General features: G+C 40.5%; 1 protein-coding gene across 20 annotated transcripts in view; it reads left to right on the top strand.

Annotated features, from left to right (window-relative positions):
- Positions 1 to 22688, top strand: part of OSBPL6 (oxysterol binding protein like 6) — a 219020-nt gene that overhangs the window by 109700 nt on the left and 86632 nt on the right. For all 20 annotated transcript variants that reach the window (XM_002685263.6, XM_024979932.2, XM_024979980.2 and 17 more), the window contains one exon: positions 18801 to 19060. In XM_002685263.6, coding sequence (XP_002685309.2) covers positions 18959 to 19060 — 102 coding nt within the window. In that variant the 5' untranslated portion in view covers positions 18801 to 18958. The remainder of the gene's footprint in view (positions 1 to 18800; positions 19061 to 22688) is intronic.

Raw genomic sequence — 22688 nt, 5'->3', positions numbered from 1 at the left:
GCACTACGCACTGTGGCCCTAACTTTTGCAGTTCGAGGTATAATAGCAAAACTAGCACAAATTTCTTTTTTGTTCTTTACAATTTCACAGATAGAAGATTCATTCTTACTGTAGATCTTATCAACCTCCACATACAGTTTTTTCCTTTACTTATTGGGTCAAGGACTTTCACCTTTTCACTTAAAGGCAAGACGTTATGGCTTCTCTTTGGCAGATCTGAATTGCCAGCATCACTACTCTTGCATTTTGGGGCCATTATTAAGTCAAGTAAGGGTTGGTTGAACACAAAGACTGTGATGCTACAGCCAATGATCTGATAACCCAGACAACTACTAAGTGATTCATAGGTGGGATATGCTCGACACAGACATGATGCATGATCTGGGAAGGAAAGAGTCGGATGGCAGGAGATGTTATCACACTGCTCAGAACGGCATGCAGTTTAAGGCAAATGAATTATTTCTGAAATATTCCATTTAATATTTTTCAGATCATGGTTGACCGTGGATAACTGAAATATCAGAAATCAAAACCACGCATAAGGGGGAACTACTGAACAATGGTAGTGTTGAATAGCTGCAAAGAGGTTGTATATATGCCAGACCCTTACATAAAAAGTTTACTGACCTCCGTTCTAGTCAATGGCAGTGACTGGATTGTGTCTTTCTGTTTCTGAATCTGGAATCCAAGAAATTTTGCAATCCCAAGGATTAGTAGACAACAAAGTCTTGTTGGTTCATGATAGAGCTTTTTGCTTTATTTTCTTTTTTATTCATAAATGGAGGTACTGTTTTGTAGTAAAATTTTTCCATGAGCTTGCTGAAGTTTTCAGAAATAGTTTTGTAACATAAAGTCCATTTCTAGAAATATTAAAATATATATACTTTAGTTATCATTTAAAATTATTATTATTTTTTTAAACTTTGCAGGAAACATCTTTAAAATCCCTTCATTTTTGAGGTTTCGGTCTTTACCTTGGGAGTGAATCTGTGTCTAATGCTGTATAATTATGCCCTGTGAAGAGCAGGGCCCCGTTAATAATCGTCTACACCTGCTGCATAGTTACAGGTTTGTTAAAACAGTCTTGAGCCTCAGAGTATTTGGTTCATTGGTATGGATGAATTTCATTGAAAATTTCATTAGAATTTCATTTGGAAATTCTATTCCTGGGTATCTAGAAAAAAACAAAAACACTAAATTGAGACATGCACTCCAACACATATAATTAACCAAGACATAGAAACAACCCAAGTGCCCATCAACAGACAGTTGGATTAAGAAGAGTGTGTGTGTGTGTGTGTGTGTGTGTGTGTGCATGCACATGTGCATGCATCTACTGGAATATTCAGTTCAGTCGCTCAGTTGTGTCTGACTCTTTGCAACCCCATGAATTGCAGCACGCCTGGAATATTACTCAGCCATAAATAATGGAATATTGCCATTTGTAGCAATCTAGATGGACCTACGGAGAAGGCAGTGGCACCCTACTCCAGTACTCTTGCCTAGAAAATCCCATGGATGGAGGAGCCTGGTAGGCTTCAGTCCAAGGGGTCGCTAGGAGTCGGACACGACTGAGCGACTTCACTTTCACTTTTCACTTTCATGCATTGGAGAAGGAAATGGCAACCCACTCCAGTGTTCTTGCCTGGAAAATCCTAGGGACGGGGGAGCCTGGTGGGCTGCCATCTATGGGGTCGCACAGAGTCAGACGTGACTGAAGCAGCTTAGCAGCAGTAGCAGATGGACCTAGAGAATATTATGCTTGGTGAAGTTAAGTCATACAGAAAGACAAATACTGTATGATATCACTTCTATGTGGAATCTAAGAAATAATACAAATGCATGCATATATGAAACAGAAGCAGACTCACAGATATGGAAAACAAACTTGGGTTACCAAAAGGGAGAGGGAAGAGGGGGAGGGACAAACCAATGCTATTGGATTAACAGATACAAATTACTATATATAGAATAGATAAGCAACAAGGATTTACTACATAGAATAGAGAATTATATCCATTATCTTATAATAACCTATGTGTGCTGTGCTAAGTCACTTCAGTCGTGTTCGACTCTATGCGACTGTATGGACTGTAGCCCACCAGGCTCCTCTGTCCTTGGGATTCTCCAGACAAGAATACTGGAGTGGATTGCCATGCCCTCCTCCAGGGGATCTTCCCAACCCAGGGATCAAAACTGCATTTCTTATGTCTCCTGCATTGGCAGGCAGCTTCTTTACCACTAGCACCACCAGGGAAGCCCATAATGGAATATCATCTGTAAAAGTACTGAATTGCTATGCTGTACACCTGAAACTGATGCAATATTGTAAACCAATTGTACGTCAATTAAAAAAAAAAAGACTGAATTTGGAATAAGTTCCCAGGTGGCAGGTTCCTGACACCACCTTTCAAACCCTCTATTGTAGATAGCACTGGCATTTCCCAACTTAAAATCTGGTGAAACAGTAGCCTTTCTTCATCACAATTCAGTATCAAGTGACATTTTAGGCCTCTTTTTGAATTCCTTAAACTTCCACTCACTGTCTTATCAACTGGATTCACTAATGACTCAGATACAATTTTTCCACTTTTATCTGTTTTCTAGTCCCCACATTCTGTCCTCATTACTGTTACGAAGTTCTACTTTGAAAAGTCCCTTTACTGTTCTTTTCAGTGGTGTTTGGAAGTGAAATAGATCCTGTGTTCAACCTGCCAGCTTTACTCTAAGATGTGTATGTGTATTTTAAAGTAATTCTTTCTTCTGATGCTCATAAAATCTCACAGTGTAAGTTGGGCACAGAAGTATCTTCCCGGTGCAGAGGAAGCAAAGACACTGAGATGTAGGATCACGTGATCTGATAAAAAAGGAAAGTTCAAAGTCAGGTATTTTTTTCATCCATTTCTTTGTTATTTATAATATAGCATGAATTTGACACTCTCTGGACCTCAAACCATCAGGACCCCATTCCTTTACTTCATATCAGTATCTCAAGTATTTTTGACACCAAAATAATATTAATAAGTACATTATTTGATTGTTCTCTTGTATTTATTTGTAAGCTTATTTTTAATAAGAATAGGCTAGAAAATCCATTTAAAGGCATATAGCGGTATGTTGTTTTCTATTTTTTGGATTTTTACATTAATTTAGCATTTTTCTTCCAAATACTTTTAATCCTTTGATGGAAAATTGGCAAAGCTTTTACATAGAGACTTTTGATAAAATAGCGTCATGGATCAAATCAGTCTCAAAATGGGAAGTCTTGAGACTGAAGCGTCCTGAACAAGCTGCTCTGGGAGGAGGGCAAAGGTCTTGGATACAGTGTGCCGTCCAGTCTCTTTCCCCTCACAGAGTCTGCTGAGGGGGGGTCAGAAGAGCATGTGTAATAATCCTAAGCATTTTGCATAGACTATTGCATTTACTTCTCACAATTCCATGACGTAGGATGTTATTATCTTGTGTTTTATAGATGGAGAAACTGAGGCACAGAGAAACTAAAGTAAATTGTCAGAGGTTTCATAGCGTGGAACTAGCACAGTTGGGATTCATCTCTAACCCAGGCAATCAATGAGATTTTTTAATGTAAACATAAAAGGAAAAAGTGCCACTCGATATGGGCCACAGTGTACAGATAAATGTTTAAGACTCAGCTCTAAAAAAAAAAAAAAAAAAACGGCACTGATTTGTATGGCATCCATACTCCCACCGTGGCTGAACCCGGTTTCCAGGGGTTATGTCTCTGGAGGCCGAGCTGGGGAGAGGTGTGTGCTGTTGGCTCCTGAGCCTGGGTAAGCCTGCTCCAGTAACCACTAGATGTGTGCAGAGATTGCGACACCAGGGAATTGCATTCACAAGGCGGAAGAAGGTAGGCCTGGCAGTAGATCTTTGGTTACTGCCAGCTGTTTCTTCCCTCTTGTAACAATGAATGAGCAGTAATTGAAACCAACATTCATGCTGAATGCCCAGCGCAAGGAAAATTTAATTATAGGCAATCTGAGATACGGGTAAAGGTCTGCATAAACAATGGTATTCTGGAGGGGTACCAGTTTTTAAAAATGCTGCTGAAGCCTTCTGAAATATCTGTTATTGGGAAGATAATGGGTAGTACATTAGGTAGGTGGCAGGTAGAGTAACTGTACGCAACCTAACCTATCAGGCGTTGCTTTGAAAGAATGACACTGCTGCCTCCATTCCTACTTCTAATGTACAACTCTTCACCTGGGAGAACAGAGCTTAATAATGCTCCAGGCCTCTAGAGCACCATTAGCAGCCTGATGGGTCTTTTTTTAGGACAACCAGGAGGTTTTCTCTTGGGAATGTTGAACTTTGTACAGTCTTTCTCTCTAGCTGACTGATGAACAGATAGGGAACTCCAGTCTGCAAATCACTTGGGTTATTTTGAATTATCTTTGGGCAAATATAATAAAATCAAATAACTGGTGTGAGGGTGATTATCTTCAGGCAGACTGTGTGCATAGTTGACTGTACTTAATGTGTAGAATGGAGGCTTTAAGTCTTTATAATGATAAGCCCAGTAAACAATCTGAATGGATTTTGTGGCCCGTGATATCAGACTATAACTTTGAAAGTGACATAGTCCCCACCCTCGAAGATTGTGCAGGATCAATACAAATACACATAGTGCAGTGTGTGTTCAATATATATGCATATGTATAGAAATATTATAATATTTCTATTAGATTGATTTCTATTAGATTGAAGTGACAATTTTCTCTAGTAGATTAGGAAAAATTTTATAAAGAAAATGAAACCTGAGCACAAAATAATGTAAAATTATTGCCTGCATACTATATAAGTAATTATAGTTGATTGTATTTATTATTATGTGCTTGTATACTAAGTTGCTTCAGTTGTGTCCAACTCTGTGTGACCTTACGGACAATAGCCTGTCAGACTCCGCTGTCCATGGGATTCTCCAGGCAAGAATACTGGAGTGAGTTGCCCTGCCCTTCTCCGAGGATCTTCCCAACCCAGGGATTGAACTCGTGTCTCGTATGTGTCCTGTAGTAACAGGCAGGTTCTTTACCACTAGCACCATCTGGGAAGCCCCACAGTGATCATACAAGGACATTTTTATTGTTGCAAAATATACATAAAATTTACCATTTTAATCATTTTTAAGCTTGCATTTCAGTGGCATTAAATGCATTCACATTGTTCTGTAACCATCACCCCCACTATGTAAAATATTCATTTTATGTATATATTGTTGATTCCCAAAGAATCAAACATAACAAAAAAAACCCTTGTAAGAAAACTCCTGTAAGTTATTTTATGTATATTTTACAAAAATAAAAAATGTTCTTGTATGATCAATTATGCACACAGTGTGTCTGAAGATAAGCACACTCATGTCAGGTCTGGATGTTTGTGTGCTCCCTAAAATCCATGTTGAAACCCTAAGGTGATGGTATTAGAAGGTGGGGCCTTTGAGAGATGATTGAGTCATGAATGGAATTAGTTCCCTTATAAGAAACCCAGAGAGATCCCTTGCCTCCTTCTGCCATCTGAGGACACAGTGAGAAGAGAGCCAAGTGTGCGCTAGAAGAGTATCTTCCAGTGCTGCGATCATAGACTTCCCAGCCTTCAGAACTGGGAGAAATCAGTGCTTTTGGTTATAAGCCACCCAGTATTTGGTTATAGCAGCCCAAAGGGACTTAGGCAAACCATTTTCTATCGCAAGAACTCTTTGATCTTCCGAACAGGGACCCTGTACCTATTAAACACTAACTCCATTTCCCTTGCCTCATAGACCATGGCAACCACCCTTCTGCTTTCTCTCTCTATTCACTTGACTACTCTAAGCATTTCATGTAGTACTTTACTAGATAGAATCATATCATATGGCTCCTTTTGTGTCCAGTTTGTATCACTTAGCATAACCTCTTCAAGTTTCATCCATGTTGTAGCATGTGTCAGAATTTCCTTCCTTTTGAAGGTTGAATAATATTTCATTCTGCAGACACACAATACTTTATATCACTTGACTTTATTGTGCTTTGCAGATACTGTGTCTTTTACAAATTGAAGGTTTGTGACAATCCTGCATGGAGCAAGACTATTGGTGCCATTTTTCCAATAGCATTTGCTCACTTCATGTTTCTGTGTCGCCTCTTGGTAATTCTCACAGTGTTTCAAAGTTTTCCATAACTATTAGATTTGTTATGGTGGTCTGTGATCAACAATCTTTAATATTACTATTGTAATTGGTTTTTATTTTGTATTTTTAAATTAAGGGATACGCTTTCTTTTAGACATAGTGCCGTGCTGTGCTTAGTCGCTCAGTTGTGTCCAATTCTTTGTGGCCCCATGGACTATAGCCCGCCAGGGTCCTCTGTCCGTGGGGCTTATCCAGGGAAGAATACTGGAGTGAGTTGCCATGCTCTCCTCCAGGGGATCTTCCCAACCCAGGGATTGAACCCAGGTCTCCCACATTGCAGTCAGGTTCTTCACCATCTGAGCCACCAGGGAAGCCCATGAATACTGGAGTGGGTAGCCTATGCCTTCTTCCAGGGGTTCTTCCTGACCCAGGAATCAAACCAGGGTCTCCTGCATTGCAGGCAGATTCTTTACCAGCTGAGCCAATAGGGAAGCCCAAGACACAGTGCTGTTGCACACTTAATAGACTGCAGTATAATGTAAACATAATTTTTATATACACTGGGAAACCAAAAATTCATGTGACTCACTGTATGGCCATGGTCTAGATGATGTCATGCATGTCATGATCCTGTAGTATCTCTGAGTTATGCCTGTATGAATATACCACATTTTATCCATTTATTGTTTATCCATTTATTGATGAACTCTTGAATTGCTTCTAGCTTCTGGCTATTATGAATAATGATGTTACGAATATGAGAATACATATCTCAATTCCAATTGCTGCTCTCAGTTCTTTTGGGCAGATACCCTGAATTGGAATTATTGAATCATACGGTAATTCTGTTTTTAATTTTCTGGGGAGCCACCCTACCACATTCAGTGGCAGTTACCCCAGTTCTGCCTTCCCAGTAGCAATGCACCAGAGTTAATTCAGGAACATTTTTAACCTAAGCCATTTTGTTTGCTTTAGCCAGTTCTTTAGCATACCTCAACTCAGTACAGAAACTTGCTTTGACAGGAAATTGCTCTAGGGAATGGGACGTGAGCCCAGTACTCATGTCATTTGGTGCCTCAGCAAGAGTTTACTTGGATTTATGAATGATGATTCAAGGTCACAAAGCAGAGGCAAACATCTTTGATGTTTCCTGTTATTACCAAAAAGCCCTCACTCAGTACCTATTAGCAGTCATGGGAAACATTTCATAATATTATTTTTTCCATTAAAATATAAATTATGACATTACCAAGCTTCCTTTCAAAACAGATTAGCAAGGGTCAGAAACCAAATAATGAAGGAAAAAGTGGCTGGCAAAATTCTTGAAAATTTAGCACTGGTAAAATTATCAAGTGATGGTATCAAAGTGGCCTTGTCAGGAATGTCCATGGCATATGCTCCCATCAGAATCAAATGTCTTGTGATCTCATTATATTAAATATGTTGTACACCTTTTGTGCCATTTTTTTAAAGTTCTTCATTTATTTATCTTTTTTGGCTGTGCTGGGTCCTCACTGCAGTGCACGGACTTTTCTCTAGTTGCAGAGAGTGGGGCCTCCTTTCTAGTTGTAGGGCATGACTTCTCATTGCAGCATCTTCTCTTGTTGTCAAGCACACCCTCTAGGCACTCGGACTTCTCGCAGCTCAGTAGTCGCTGTTCGAGGGTTCTAGAGTACAGGCTCAGTAGTTATGGCACATGGACGTATTTGCTCCTGGACATGTGGAATTCTCCACCACCAGGGATCTACCCAAGTCCCCTGTACTGGCGGGCAGATGCTTAACCACAGGACCACCAGGGAAGTACCCCATGTTTTTTTTTTTAAACCTGTACTAATGACAATGCTTTTAAAAATATGAACCCCCAAGGGCGTACTATTTTAGCTGTTTGATAATCTACTGAAAACTGTTGACTATCTCCTGAGTATTATAAAATGCACACTTTTCAGATCATTCCTGGGGTTTAAAGAATACACTAAACCTTTAATGAACCCAGGCTAGGAACCTCTGTAAACGTGTATTGTGTCATCAGTAGTACCGCCAGGCTGATGTGTTGCTCGTGCATGTGTGCTCAGCTGTGTCCAACTCTTTGAGACCCTATGGGCCATAGCCCACCAGGCTCCTCTGTCCTTGGGATTCTCCAGGCAGCAATACCAGGGTGGGTTGCTGTGCCCTTCTCCAGGGGATCTTCCCGACGCATGGATTAAACCCCCATCTCTCATGTCTCCTGGCAGGCAGGTTCTTTACCCCTGGCAACACCCGGGAAGCCCAGTTTACGTGTAAACAGTGGTGAAAGAATTTGTTGCACGGGCTTTGATGTCAAATAGACTCGAAAACCACCATGAGGACTCTGTTTAATAAACTTCCTCAGCTGTGTACTGTGTACACATCTGTGTACTATGAATAACAAGAGAGTTCCTGAGAATGTATGGAAAGTGCTTGGCACGCAGGCTTGGCATGTGGTAAGAGCCTGATATTTTTTATTGGTGTTTTCCTCTGACATGATAGAGAAAGCTGGGAAGGAGGTATGTGATCTTTTTTTTAGGACTCCAACCTCAAATAATATATATATATACACATATATATATATATATATATTTTTTTTTTACTCATTGATAATTTTCTGAAAGGCTGTTTGTTTTATCAATTAGAAGATGTTCAAAGAAGAAGGATTGCTTGGGGAAAGAGTATAAAAGGTAGTTTGGTTCTTCAGAATAAGGAAGTATTCCCTAATCTCTTTATGATTAACGATTTTTGGAAGTTCTGAGAACAATTCAATGCATCATGCCCCAAGCTCAACAAAACCTAAAATAGGAGGAAAGAACTTTCCATGTTCCTAGAATATAAATTTCGTGCCAAGTACAAAATTAAAACTAGATTAGAAAGAATATATAATTATTAAATCTAGGGACATGTATCCCAAGTAGAGAATACCTCAGCCCAAGTTACATTTCTCAAATAAAGACATTATTATATTAGAGCTTAATAGAGATCATGGGCTTCCCTGGTAGCTCAGTGGTAAAGAATCTGTCTGCCAGTGAAGGAGACATGGGTTCCATTCCTGATCTGGGAAGATCCCACCTGCCTCAGAGCAACTGAGCTCATGCGCCACAACTTTATAGGCATAAAAAATATAAAATAAAATATATTTTAAATTTTTAAAATAAATTTTAAAATTGAAAGCTGTTCTTTAATATCGGTTAGGTTCACAGCAAAATTGAGCAGAAAGCACAGAGTTCCCCCAACCCCTACAAACACATAGCCTCGCCCATTATCAGTGTCCCACCCTAGAGTAGTTTAATCAGGGGACCTATACTGACGAGTCCAGAGTTTACTGTAGGGTCGCTCTTGGTCTTGGCAGTCTATGAGTTTTGACAAACATGCTTTATGTTGACCATTATAGCGTCATACAGAAGAGTTTAACTGCCCTAAAAATCCTCCGTGTTCCACTTCATGCAGCCAGTGATCTTTTTTTCTGTCTCCATAGTTTTGCCTTTTCCAAAATGTCATGTAAATGAAATTATACAGTATGTATTCTTTTCAGATTGGCTTATTTAACTTAAAAATGAAGATGCATATGTGTGTGTGTGTGTATGTGTATTTTGTAACCTTTTTTTTTCCTGGTTGATTTTCATTTGATTCTCTCATTCATTTTACTTGGATGTTTTTATTTTTCACAAGTTAGTACTCTGAAAACACAGTGTCAATAGGACAATAGCCAGCATCATTATTTTGTTGCTGACATCAATGGAAATGGTAATCATCTTTTACCATTAAGCTTGATACTGGGTTGGAGTCTGTGTGTGTGTGTGTGTGTGTGTGTACAGAAGAACACAAACATATAAAAGCAGGTGTTCCAGTATTTGTTAGGAGTTCATAATATTTGGAAATATATATTAAGTAGATGGCGTACCTTTTAAGTCAAGATGATTGTAGAATATTATAACTTTGACTTATTATTTTAGTTGTTTATTATAGATTGCAACAATTATCTCATAATTTAGTGTCTTCCGTCCCTTGGCTATATACTTTTTATAGCCTTGTTTCTATATTTATGGTTCCTGTTTTCTTTATTTAAAAGTGAAATATAAATAAATAAAATGGTTAAACTGATAAATCCAAGAGTAATTATAGTTACTTTCCCTATATTTATCTTGAAGGGCTGGGTGACACAGAACACTGTTGTTGTTTGGTTGCTAAATCGTGTCCAGCTCTTTTGTGACCCCACAGACTGTAGCCCACCAGGCTCTTCTGTCCATGGGATTTCTCAGGCAAGTATACTGGAGTGGGTTGTCAGTTTCTTCTCGTGGAGATCTTCCCAACCCAGGGATTGAACCTGTGGTTCCTGCACCTCCTGCATTGCAGGCAGGTGGTCCCCACTGAACCACCAGGGAAGAACATAGGTTTGTCTTATTCATTTATTATGTAAAGAGCCTTTAGAGTGTGGGGAGGGATGAGAGTCTTGTATGGTCACAAGTAGAGAGTTTGTTTCTGTACTCATTCCTTTTAGTTTTGTAAATGCCTGCACGAGAGGCCAGCTTGGGGATTGGAAGCTGTATTTTGAGGGTGCACTGGGACGTGTCCATGATGCTTCTCAGAAGGCAAGGTTAAGGGAGGCAGCAGAGGGCAAAGTACCTATGGCCTTGCTGTGCTGGGAGAGCTGTGCCTCCATGGTCTCCGAAAGCTCGTAATCTGTGACCAGCCTTTTCCCTAGGCCTCTTGCCCCCTTCCTCTCCAGCTTGGAGGAAACTGGTGGAGCTTCCCAGACTTCCTTCCTGTGACACCACTTGACTGTCTTGAGAAGGGCAGTCACATGTTGGTTTTCATCTATTCTGGTTTTGTCCTGAGTTAAATGATTCCTTAGATTTTATCACATGTGGTGGCCACTATTCCCTAGAATGAGTAATAATGGTCTTTTTCTTCTTTAATCCTTTTAGTCATTTTCTAGGAAAACCCTTATCAGATCTCACACTGCCATCTTTCCTGGAAGTCTGCAGCTTGCCCTCTTGAAATCAGTCCTCGATTTTCTTTTCCTCATCTGTAGATTAATGACCTTAGAAATAAAGCTTTCCTACCCTTTCTCTTTAAGGAAAAAAAAAGCTGTAATATATAATGATATTGTAATGAGTACAGTATATAATGGCAATGGGCATTCATTGCAATGGTGATGATCCTGATAGAAAATAATTTATTCCACCCAGCAGTACAATGATATTTACCTTGATAAGGTCAGTTGATAAGAATGTCCTACCCCAGGTGGCTGGTGTCTAGAATTACCTAATGAGGCTCCTCCTAATTCTCTATAAACAGTCATGCAAATCCAGAAAGACAAGCTATCCGTATTGCAAACACTAACATAAAACAGAGTCTAATGTCAAAATGTTGAGGACTAGACCCCAGTTCTAGGGGATCTGACATTGAGGAAAGTCTAGCCAGGGCCTGATTATGACGAACCTCAGCTGGTCTTGAGGAGAAGGAGACGACTTGCAAAGGGAAGAAAAATCTTTGCTTTACTCAGTCTGTCCTCGCACTTAGAGCTCCCAGTTGGCCCCAGAGAGAAAAAGTCCTGTCAGCTCTTCCCTATTGCTCTAGAATCCTAAATACAGTTCTGCAACACTCCAGATTAAATCACCAAGTTGAAATGAGGATTCAGAGGAGAATTTTTTTATTTTGGGTGGGGGGTGGGGGGAAGGTAGCGGCAGGAGGAGAGGCTTATATTGCAAGGGAAGACTTGAAAGATACTGTTTTACTCTTGACTCCGTCACTTACAGACCCCAGGTTCCACTATAATTTAGACTTAAAGCGGGGATGAGGCTTCCCTGGTGGCTTGGACAGTAAAGAATCTACCTGCAATGCAGGAGACCCAAGTTCAATCCCTGGTTTGGGAAGATTCCCTGGAGAAGAGAATGGCTACCCACTCCAGTATTCTTACCCGAGAAATTCCATGGACAGAGGCTGGCAGCCTATACAGTCCATGGGGTCACAAGGAGTCAGACACAACTGAGTGACTAAGTACACAGTACAAAGGAGAAAGGGGGGATTCCCTCGTGGGCCAGTGGTTAGGATTCCGTACTTCCACTGAAAGAGGCATAGGTTTGATTCCTGGTCAAGGAACTAAGATCCTGGAAGCTGCATGGTGCAGCCAAAAAAAAAAAAAAAAAAACAGAGAGAAAAACTTAAAGGAGTTAATTCTATTTATATAGAATTTTAAACAGAATAGAATAAATAGAATTTTAAAGGGAGAATTAAATCTTCCAAATTAAGGACAAATATAAAAGTCAATTAAAACCATGGAAAAGTCAGTAGTATAAAGAAAGGCAGATTACATAGGAAAAGTTGTCAAGCATTAAAGGAAACAAAGACAAACCAAAAAATTTAGCGTAAAATGGTATGGCAGGGGTAAGGTGAGCTATTAGTGAAACAGTAAATAGAAATGGGGAAAGCTGAAATTTGTTTTTTTTTAAACAACCCAACATGATTATTTTTAACAGGAACACATAATACAAAAGTGTAGAAAGTTTAAAATCATGGACAAATCTCATTAATTACAAACAGAAAAAAAAAAAAAGCAAATGGTATCAAATAAAGTAAAACAAAGAGGGTGATTTTGTAATAATCAAAGGTGGAAATATATACTTATCATGAACTCTTCTATAATAAATCTCATTGTTTCAGAATAGACTGAATACAGTCTAAATGTCCCACTAGAAGGATGGTGGACTGTATTGTGTTAAATCTGTGTGGTGGCCTTATGCATTCATTCTCAGTTGTTATATCTGATTCTTTGCACCTCATGGACTGCAGCCTGCCAGGCTCCTCTGTCCATGGGGTTTTCCTGGCAAGAATACTGGAGTGGGTTGTCATTTTCTTCTCCAGGGGATCTTCCTGATCCAGGGATTGAACCCACATCTCCTGCATAGGCAAGCAAGTTCTTTACCACTGAGCTATCAGGGAAGCCCTATGGTAAATACAATACATCATATTACTGTGTCCAAGTAATCACTGAGAGAATTATACTTCCATGCCTCATAGACTTCAGTTTGTCCATATGACTTGCTCTGGCCAAAAAAAATTGTGAGTTTAAGTAGCATGTCCTGCCTACAAGCAAAAGCTCTAAGAACTTTCGGTCTAATGGTTTTGCCATGGCTCTTTTCCTCCTTCATATGGGGTTGTTAGGCCTGGGATGAAGAGAATGTAGAGTAGCCAACCTCTAATGGACATGTAAATGGGTGAGAAATAAACCTTATAAACCTTTCTTGTAAGCCCTTGAGATTTTGGAGTTCTCTGTTACCGCATCACAACTTAGCCTGGGGTAAGTTGTCCCCAGTTTCAAATGTTTTTCTGAACACGCATGATGTATGATACCTGTAAACAGCAAGTCCTAAAAGTCTTCCCTGCCACCTTTTGCTGTCATTAGATCCATAGGTCATAAATCTGCTTTTTATGTCACTCACTGTAAATGCAAGTGTTATAGCACTTAGAAACAATTGTAGTGATCCCACTGATATGTGAGGGAGGAATAAGACAGGAAAATTAGATGTTAGGTTCTTGAATTGCTGTTATTTTCAGCCACAATACTTTTCTCATTGAGTATAGGAATTATGTTGGTGTTGACTTTAAAATCTGTGATCTAAAATAGGGCTAGAATTTTGTCTAGGTGATTTCTAAATATGTGCTTTGACAGAGATGAAATAAGTATTAATGTCACAACATTTCTTACATTCTAGGAATAAAGAATAAATAGATGCAACCTACCAAAGAGTTTACATTTACTTTTGTCAGTGCATTTTGAAATTGAGCATTAATCAGACACTTGATTTATAATCAAATTGGAATGATCATTAAAGGTCATCTCATTCAACCTTATATTAGGTACTTGAAACTATTTTTTAAAGAAGATTTTTAAAAATAATAGAAACAGCAATGCACGCATGCTTAGTTGGTCAGTTGTGTCTGACTCTTTGCGACCCTTTGAACTGTTGTCCACCAGAATCCTCTGTCCATGGGATTTTTCAGGCAAGAGTACTGGGGTGGGTTGCCATTTTCCTCCTCCAGGGGATCTCCCCAACCCAGGGATCCAACCAGCCATCTCCTGTGTTTCCTGCATTGCAGGCAAATTCTTTACTGGCTGAACTCTCAGGGAAGCCCAGAAACAACAGTAACCTCAAAAACAATTCATGGAATGAATTAAATTCTCTTACTTACTTTTTCTTCATTCTTGACATTATTTGATATATTCATAATTATAATTCAACCAAAAATGCTGCCCTTTCTTCAAAGACAAGTTACTCTGAAAATATCATTTTAAATTAAAACAAAAACCAAAGTATTAGCATTGATGTTAATGAGGAAAGTGCAGTTGGATGCTATTAGGGGAAAAAGAAAAGTACATCAGAGGAAATGTTGGCCCTTGATGTAGGTTGGGTTAAATTTACTTCCAAATGGATAAGAGTTTAACGAGTTAGGTTGTCTCAGCATCATCCCTTGGGGCACTTGAGAACATCACAGAGCCTCCATGCTTTTTGCTCGGGTATCAGCATCTACTTGTAAAGCTTCTTGGGCCAGTAAGCAAAGTACTTCATATCAAGAATTTGAGCAGTGTTCTTGCTTTCTGTTTGCTGGCACCAGATCTTGGCTTGAGAACATTTATTAGACTACCTCATAAAAGAGAAGGATTAGCTGATTGTCTTGTAAGTGTTGACTTATTACTGCCTCTTGCCAGTACTGAACAAAATGTGATCTCATGCCAAAGAGCGAGCTCTACAGCTCTTTACATGTCTCTTAGTCCAAACACTAGTTTTGTTTCAAGAGAAAGTCTTCCAATTTGGGGGATAAGTAGATTTTGTTTTTCCTGTGGTGAGAATGGCATTGAAATCTTGTGAAAGGACCACAAGTCAAGTCCGATTTTCCGAGTGTATAGTCACTTGCCTTTTACTTATTGGGATTGTTCTTTCAAATATTCTCTATAGCCAGCTGACCATTAAAATCCTGATTACATTTGAGATCACATGATCAGTTAACATAATGTTGCAGGTTTTAACCATATAATGATAGGCTTTATGAAATTTAATTTATTTGCGCTTGCAGAGTTTACATGATCTATATGTAAGTTGCTTGATATATTTGTTATTGTTAACATAATCTATTAAACATTCTTCTCCAGCCTGAATTTCTCTGAACTCCAGACGCATGTGTTTGCCTCCATTTAATGTCTCTGTTGGGCCTCTCTGCTAATGCACCTGAAACTATACTCATGACCTGCTGTCGATCCTGATTGCCTTTGGCCAGCTCTCGCTTGGAATACCAGAGACCTGGGAATCATCCTGAGACCTGCTGTTTCCCCCTCCTTGTGTGTGTGTGTGTTAGTCACTCAGTAGTGTCTGACTCTTTTGCGACCCCATGAATTAAGCCCACCAGGCTCCTTTGTCCATGGAATTCTCCAGGCAAGAATACTGGAGTGGCTTGCCACTTTCTCCTTCAGGGGATCTTCCCAACCCAGGGATTGAACCCAGGTGTCTCATGCTGCAGGTAGATTCTTTACTGTTTGAGGTCCCAGGGAAGCCCTTCCTGCCCCTTATCGAGACACAACTGCCAGGACCAGGTGCAGAGTGGTCCTGCCACCTCTCTGGTTCATCATCTAGATCAGATCAGTCGCTCAGTTGTGTCCGACTCTTTGCGACCCCATGAATCGCAGCACACCAGGCCTCCCTGTCCATCACCAACTCCCAGAGTTCACTCAGACTCACGTCCATCGAGTCAGTGATGCCATCCAGCCATCTCATCCTCTGTCGTCCCCTTCTCCTCTTGGCCCCAATCCCTCCCAGCATCAGAGTCTTTTCCAGTGAGTCAACTCTTTGCATGAGGTGGCCAAAGTACTGGAGTTTCAGCTTTAGCATCATTCCTTCCAAAGAAATCCCAGAGCCAGTCTCCTTCAGAATGGACTGGTTGGATCTCCTTTCAGTCCAAGGGACTCTCAAGAGTCTTCTCCAACACCACAGTTCAAAAGCATCAATTCTTCGGCGCTCAGCCTTCTTCACAGTCCAACTCTCACATCCATACATGACCACAGGAAAAACCATAGCCTTGACTAGACGAACCTTTGTTGGCAAAGTAATGTTTCTGCTTTTGAATATGCTATCTAGGTTGGTCATAACTTTCCTTCCAAAGAGTAAGCGTCTTTTAATTTCATGGCTGCAGTCACCATCTGTAGTGATTTTGGAGCCCAGAAAAATAAAGTCTGACACTGTTTCCACTGTTTCCTCATCTATTTCCCATGAAGTGATGGGACCGGATGCCATGATCTTCGTTTTCTGAATGTTGAGCTTTAAGCCAACTTTTTCACTCTCCTCTTTCACTTTCATCAAGAGGCTCTTTAGTTCCTCTTCACTTTCTGCCATAAGGGTGGTGTCATGTGCATATCTGAGGTTATTGCTGTTTCTCCCGGCAATCTTGATTCCAGCTTGTGTTTCTTCCAGCCCAGCGTTTCTCATGATTTACTCTGCATATAAGTTAAATAAACAGGGTGACAATATACAGCCTTGACGTCCTCCTTTTCCTATTTGGAGCCAGTCTGTTGTTCCATGTCCAGTTCTAACTGTTGCTTCCTGACCTGCATACAAATTTTCCAATTGGGCTTCCCTTATCTTCTTTACTTCCCCATTCTGGTTCTGCTCATGGCTGCCAAAGTGATCTTTTTAGCATACAAATCTGGTTATACCTCACCTCTTTATGGTCTCTTAGACTTAGGATATGGAGAAGGCAATGGCACCCCACTCCAGTACTCTTGCCTGGAAAATCCCATGGATGGAGGAGCCTGGTAGGCTGCAGTCCATGGGGTCACTAAGAGTCAGACATGACTGAGCGACTTCACTTTTACTTTTCGGTTTCATGCATTGGAGAAGGAAATGGCAACCCACTCCAGTGTTCTTGCCTGGAGAATCCCAGGGATAGGGGAGCCTGGTGGGCTGCCGTCTATGAGGTCACACAGAGTCGGACACGACTGCAGTGACTTAGCAGTAGCAGTAGCAGACTTAGGATAAAAATCTGAGTGCTGAATGTGCCCTACAGGAATTGAACTCTGCTCTTCTTTGACCCTCATGTCACTGTCTCCATGTGTTCTGATTGTATTTGACCAGCATGAATTCCTAGATCACACCCAGTTGGACACCCAGACACCTGGCTAACTCCTTGTCATCTTTCAGATCTCAGGTCAAACCCCCCTGCACAGGGATACCTCTGACCTCCTGACCCAGTGAGTTCCCCTTGCCGTGTGTCCTCCTAATACCCTATGTATCTTCATCCTTTTTTTGATTTTTCGCATTGACCGTCTCTGCCCCTGGACTGAAAAGTTCAGGTCTCACTTTTCTTCAGCCTAAAGATTGATATCTCTTCATCATTAGCAGGTTTTTTTGTTTGTTTGTTTCTGATTTGTGCTAAAGTACTTACCCAAGGGTCTATGCTTCCTTCAAGGTATTTAGATTGGGCCTGGAACTTGGCCTTCCACTTGATTAGAAGAGGACAAAGTTCACTTTAGTTGTCAGTCTTTGGGGACACAGATTGTTGTATAAGCTTTTCATCTTACACTATCATGCTTACCTTAAAAAACTTTTTTCCCCAGCAACCCGTGTTGCCAGTTGAACAACAGGGACAAGTGTTTAGCCATAGTAGTTACAGTGCAGACTTTTCCTTATATGAATACAAATGAAAAATGACGTGGTTCTCGGCTGTGGATAACTGGAGCAACTCCATCATTTCCCCAGTCCCAGGACATGCCTGTCAGCCTGCAGATGCTTGTGAGCCTGTTGGTGTTGAGAATCATGCGTAGGTGTGCTATGGTCTTGAAGTACAGATAATGGTGCACATGTGTATCCCTTACGTTCAGTTCAGTGCAGTCACTCAGTCGTGTCTGACTCTTTGTGACCCCATGGACTGCAGCACGCCAGGCCTCCCTGTCCATCACCAACTCCCGGAGTTCACTCAGACTCATGTCCATTGAGTCGGTGATGCCATCCAACCATCTCATCCTCTGTCATCCCCTTCTCCTCCTGCCTTCAATCTTTGCCAGCATCAGGGTCTTTTCAAATGAGTCAGCTCTTTGCATCAGGTGGTCAAGGTATTGGAGTTTCAGCTTCAACATCAGTCCTTCCAGTGAACATTCAGGACTGATTTCCTTTAGGATGGACTGGTGTATCCCTTGATCCTTCCCAAACATTGGATCATATGATGCACGAAATGCATCAACTCTTTTCACTTTTGTCACAGACTTCTTTGTGTTGGATTTAACTGTCACATGTATAAAATGACTGAACTAAACTGGTAACAGATATGGACGGTGCTCCCATTATAATCCCTTGAGCAGGGGAAATTGCATTTCAGGGGAACCAACTGATGAACTTTGGCATGAAGATCCAGAACATAACATTGTAATTTGCTTTAAAACAATGAGAATACAGTGGAAGAATATCACTTTAACATATGGTCTCTTCCTGTTTTCCATGTTAACAGATGTTTGTTACATATTAACACTTTTATCCTCTACCTTAAAATCTAGAAGAAATAATATTTAGTAATATGTCAGAGTTCTTCCTCTCATATTTGTTTCCTAAATAAAATGATTTTAATGTAATGTTTTTTAAAACATTTACATGAGGTTTTTTTTGTTTGTTCATTTTATTTTTAGGTGTTTGGGACACCCTCAATATTTGTCTCCTCTTTTCTAATGAAACCTGATTCATGAAATGGACTAAAGCTGAAAAAAATCACCTGCTTCTTTGTCTGCGAATTTGAAACACAATTGGCATGGTCTTCAGTGCGTTCAACTAGACTGTAACTGCAGCTATGAGTTCAGACGAGAAGGGCATATCCCCTGCTCACAAAACATCCACCCCCACCCATAGAAGTGCCTCCTCTTCGACGTCCTCCCAGAGGGACAGTAGGCAGGTAAGAGAAGAGTATAAAGTATGTTTTGTTATTTTGGAGCAACTGTAGTAACATCAGGATATGATGGGATTGCTAATTAACTCTGAAACTTTTGTTGTGAAGATTTTTATTCCCCAGGAAAACTCACTGTGTTCTGTAGATCTGCCTGATGATGTCATGAAGATCTTGCTCTTGATTTTCTATAATTGAGAATCCTTTTTCAGAGTACAAGCCACAGGAAGAGTGGCTAAGTGAAGCCCTCAGTGTTCTCCCCATGTCTGTACCTGGAGGCAGAAGGTGGCTTCTGGAACATGAATGTTCTGCTATTTCTTCTTCACTTGCGGAGGTTGAAAGGGACTTGGCATCTTCCGACAGGTCTCTCATTGGTCTGCTGTGCATGAACTTCTGTTTGGAGTTTCATGGAATCTGGTAACAGATTCAGGAATGAGGTTACAAATATAATTATAGAATCAAGAAATTGAAGTCAATAGAGAAATTAAATTATTATTGCTTAATTATTCCATGTAGCTCATTCTGTAAATTATTTTTGTTTACAGGATACTTTATTACTACTTTGGACTTCCCTGGTGGCTCAGCTGGTAAAGAATCCACCTGCAATGCAGGGGACCTGGATTCAATCCCTGGGTTGGGCAGATCCCCTGGAGAAGGGAACGGCTACCCACTCTAGTATTCTGACCTGGAGAATTCATAGTCCATGGGGTTGCAAAGAATCAGACACTACTGAGCCGTTTTTACTTTATTACTACTTTAGTGGCTATTATACAGACAAGGTTGTATGGAGGTTAGTCATATGAATACGCTTCTTTGTCAAGACAGGTGAATTTTTTTGCCCAGCACTTAACTGAATATTATTTGCCATTATAATGTTATCTTGTGATAGACTTTCACAATAAGCAGATGTTAACTTTTTCTAAAAGCTTTCCTTTTGGGGGACATCCAGTTAGCGAACATTATTGTGCAGTTTTTTCTCTCCTATTTTATATGTTCAGAGTATTTTGCTTAGTTTGCTATTTTTCTAGTTTGCTAGAAGTGCATACCTCAGTTATCTGATATTCTGTAGTACAGACTTGGGCCTTGAGATGCCAGTTCCACATGAGAATTCCTTCTTCTAGATGGTAGGAATGCACTTCTGGAGATGTTCCTTAGAGAGCCCTCAGTCTACAGATTCCCACTCCGAACTCCCTTTCCTATTTCTAGCAAGAAATTGCAGGGGAATTCAAAGAGGACATCTATGTTCTGTTCATTAGAAGCAGTTATGTCATTAGCTGAATCTGTGATTACACAAAGTTATAATGTTCATTACATCTTTAGAGTTTAAAAAAAGTAAGAGTACTATGAATGAAAACACATTTAAATTAAATTACTACTGCACACGGAGATGCTTTCTAAGTTTGCAATTTCATGCTACCCTTCACCTGCCTCTGGCCTCTCTTGTCATGGCTTCTCTATTTTCCCCTTGCCCTGAGCATTTAAATTGAGAGGAATTTTAAGCAGTGTGGCCTCCTGGCTGCTGAGGGAAGGAAGGGATCAACCCTGCTCACCCTGGAGAACTATAGCAAATGGAAGAGACTGCTGACTGTTGCAGAAACATCTGTCAGGCTTAGTTGAACTGCCTGTTTTACCTGAGCTCTGGGGTGAGCATGCAAAAAAAACAGGGCGGAACTGAGACTCTGATCCACCAGAGGAGGTTTGGAGGTGGAATGTGTGACTCCTGGCTGGCTTGTGGATAGAAGGTTTTATGATGGGAATAAAATAGCATGCCTGATAATGCATTCTAGAAAAATAAGAAACATTCAAATGGTTATTCTTCTTCAAGGAAAGAGTTTACTTTCATTCCTGTTTATCTCAGCAGGGGAAACTCTCCCAAGTACTTTCTCCTCTGGTTCCTTCCTGCCTCCTGTTTTGTATCTGTTTATCTGCCTCAAGGGAGAGGGGAATAAAGAACCATTCCAGTTCTTTTCCCTCCATGTCTCATCACTTGTTAAAATCTTGTATTAGCTTAAGGAAATCAGAAAATGTGAGTGATCTTGTGACAGACTATGATGTAGTAGTTTTTAATGCATCTATTTTTTTTTGTGATGGCTGTTTTCATGGTGAAGGACGTAGAGAAAATGATGAATTGGTCTTCATTGAATGTTACCATTCTCCTGATTGACTGACATCTATGTTCAGTTCAGTTCAGTTGCTCAGTCGTGTCCAACTGTTTGCGACCCCATCGCAGCACGCCAGGCCTCCCTGTCCATCACCAACTCCCGGAGTTCACTCAAACTCACGTCCATCAAGTCAGTGATGCCATCCAGCCATCTTATCCTCTGTCGTCCCTTTCTCCTCCTGCCCCCAATCCCTCCCAGCATCAGGGTCTTTTCCAATGAGTCAACTCTTCGCATGAGGTGGCCAAAGTATTGGAGTTTCAGCTTCAGCATCAGTCCTTCCAATGAACACCCAGGACTGATCTCCTTTAGGATGGACTGGTTGGATCTCCTTGCAGTCCAAGGGACTCTCAAGAGTCTTCTCCAACACCACAGTTCAAAAGCATCAATTCTTCGACGTCTATGTAGATGGTGCCAAATTGCAAAGTCCATCCCTGTTTCTCTCCTAAACTGATCATACACACAAAGGCTCTAGCACATAGTACATGCCATACAGTGGTGACTTTCTGCACATTATTTGCCTGCCCTTCCCAACTTCTAGTTCCAGGTCGTGAATTACTTGATTGGGCATTTCTACTTAATTGTGTCATTATCACCCTAAATCAGTGTGTATAAACCAGTTTACTATCAGGATAATCATTCTCGTGTAGACCCAAGGCCAAAGTCATTTCTTTCTTCTTTGTTTCTCCCACATTCAGTAGGTTAACAAGTCCCACTGATTATTTCCTCCTTCATAATATCATTCTTTCTTTCTAGTCTCACTGCTCATTTCCTAACCTAGATTCTCATCACGTCACCCTGGGGTCCTGCAGAGTACTCATGCTTCACTGATTCCTTGTGGCCTCCTGAGCTCAAATTTCCTGAATCTGGAAGATTCATGCTCAAATTATTTCAAAGACTTTCAGTTCCCTGCATGATATATGATTACTTTATATCAAGAGACCACCATGATTGGATCCAGCTGCAGTCTCTTATTTTCCTCCCAACCTGTACAGTCTTGTCTGCTCATGGCTCCCGAAACTTCCTTATCTCCATCCCTGCTCCTGACTTTCCTGCATGGATTCCCACCACCCTCCTCTCAACTCAATACCTTTGTGCTTCAAGGACTAGTTAAGTGACACTCTCACTGGCCACTAACCCATGCTGACCTTTCCTTTCTCTGAGCTTTATAGAACTTTTTGACAACATTTGACACTTCCTTGTTATCTTTTTATGTACTGATCTCCTCAACTATATTGCGAGCTCTTTTAAACAGACTTCACAGTCTGATTCTTCAGAGACAAGCCTTGCACCTCAAGTATTTTAATGTATCCTAGAGGATATTTTTAAAGATCTGCAACAATATTAGTCTTGTCTTTTTATTACAGATTTTCCAATCCAGATTTATTTATCCTCATAGATGAGTATAAACAAAGAACATCTGTCAACTGCATAGTAGTAATTGGCTGCCCTTCCTGCCACTGAATTATGTAGCCCAA

Source organism: Bos taurus, chromosome 2 (genome assembly GCF_002263795.3).
Source record: "Bos taurus isolate L1 Dominette 01449 registration number 42190680 breed Hereford chromosome 2, ARS-UCD2.0, whole genome shotgun sequence".
In the NCBI taxonomy this organism is placed as follows: Eukaryota; Metazoa; Chordata; class Mammalia; order Artiodactyla; family Bovidae; genus Bos; species Bos taurus.
This window is presented reverse-complemented; position numbering and strand designations above follow the sequence as displayed.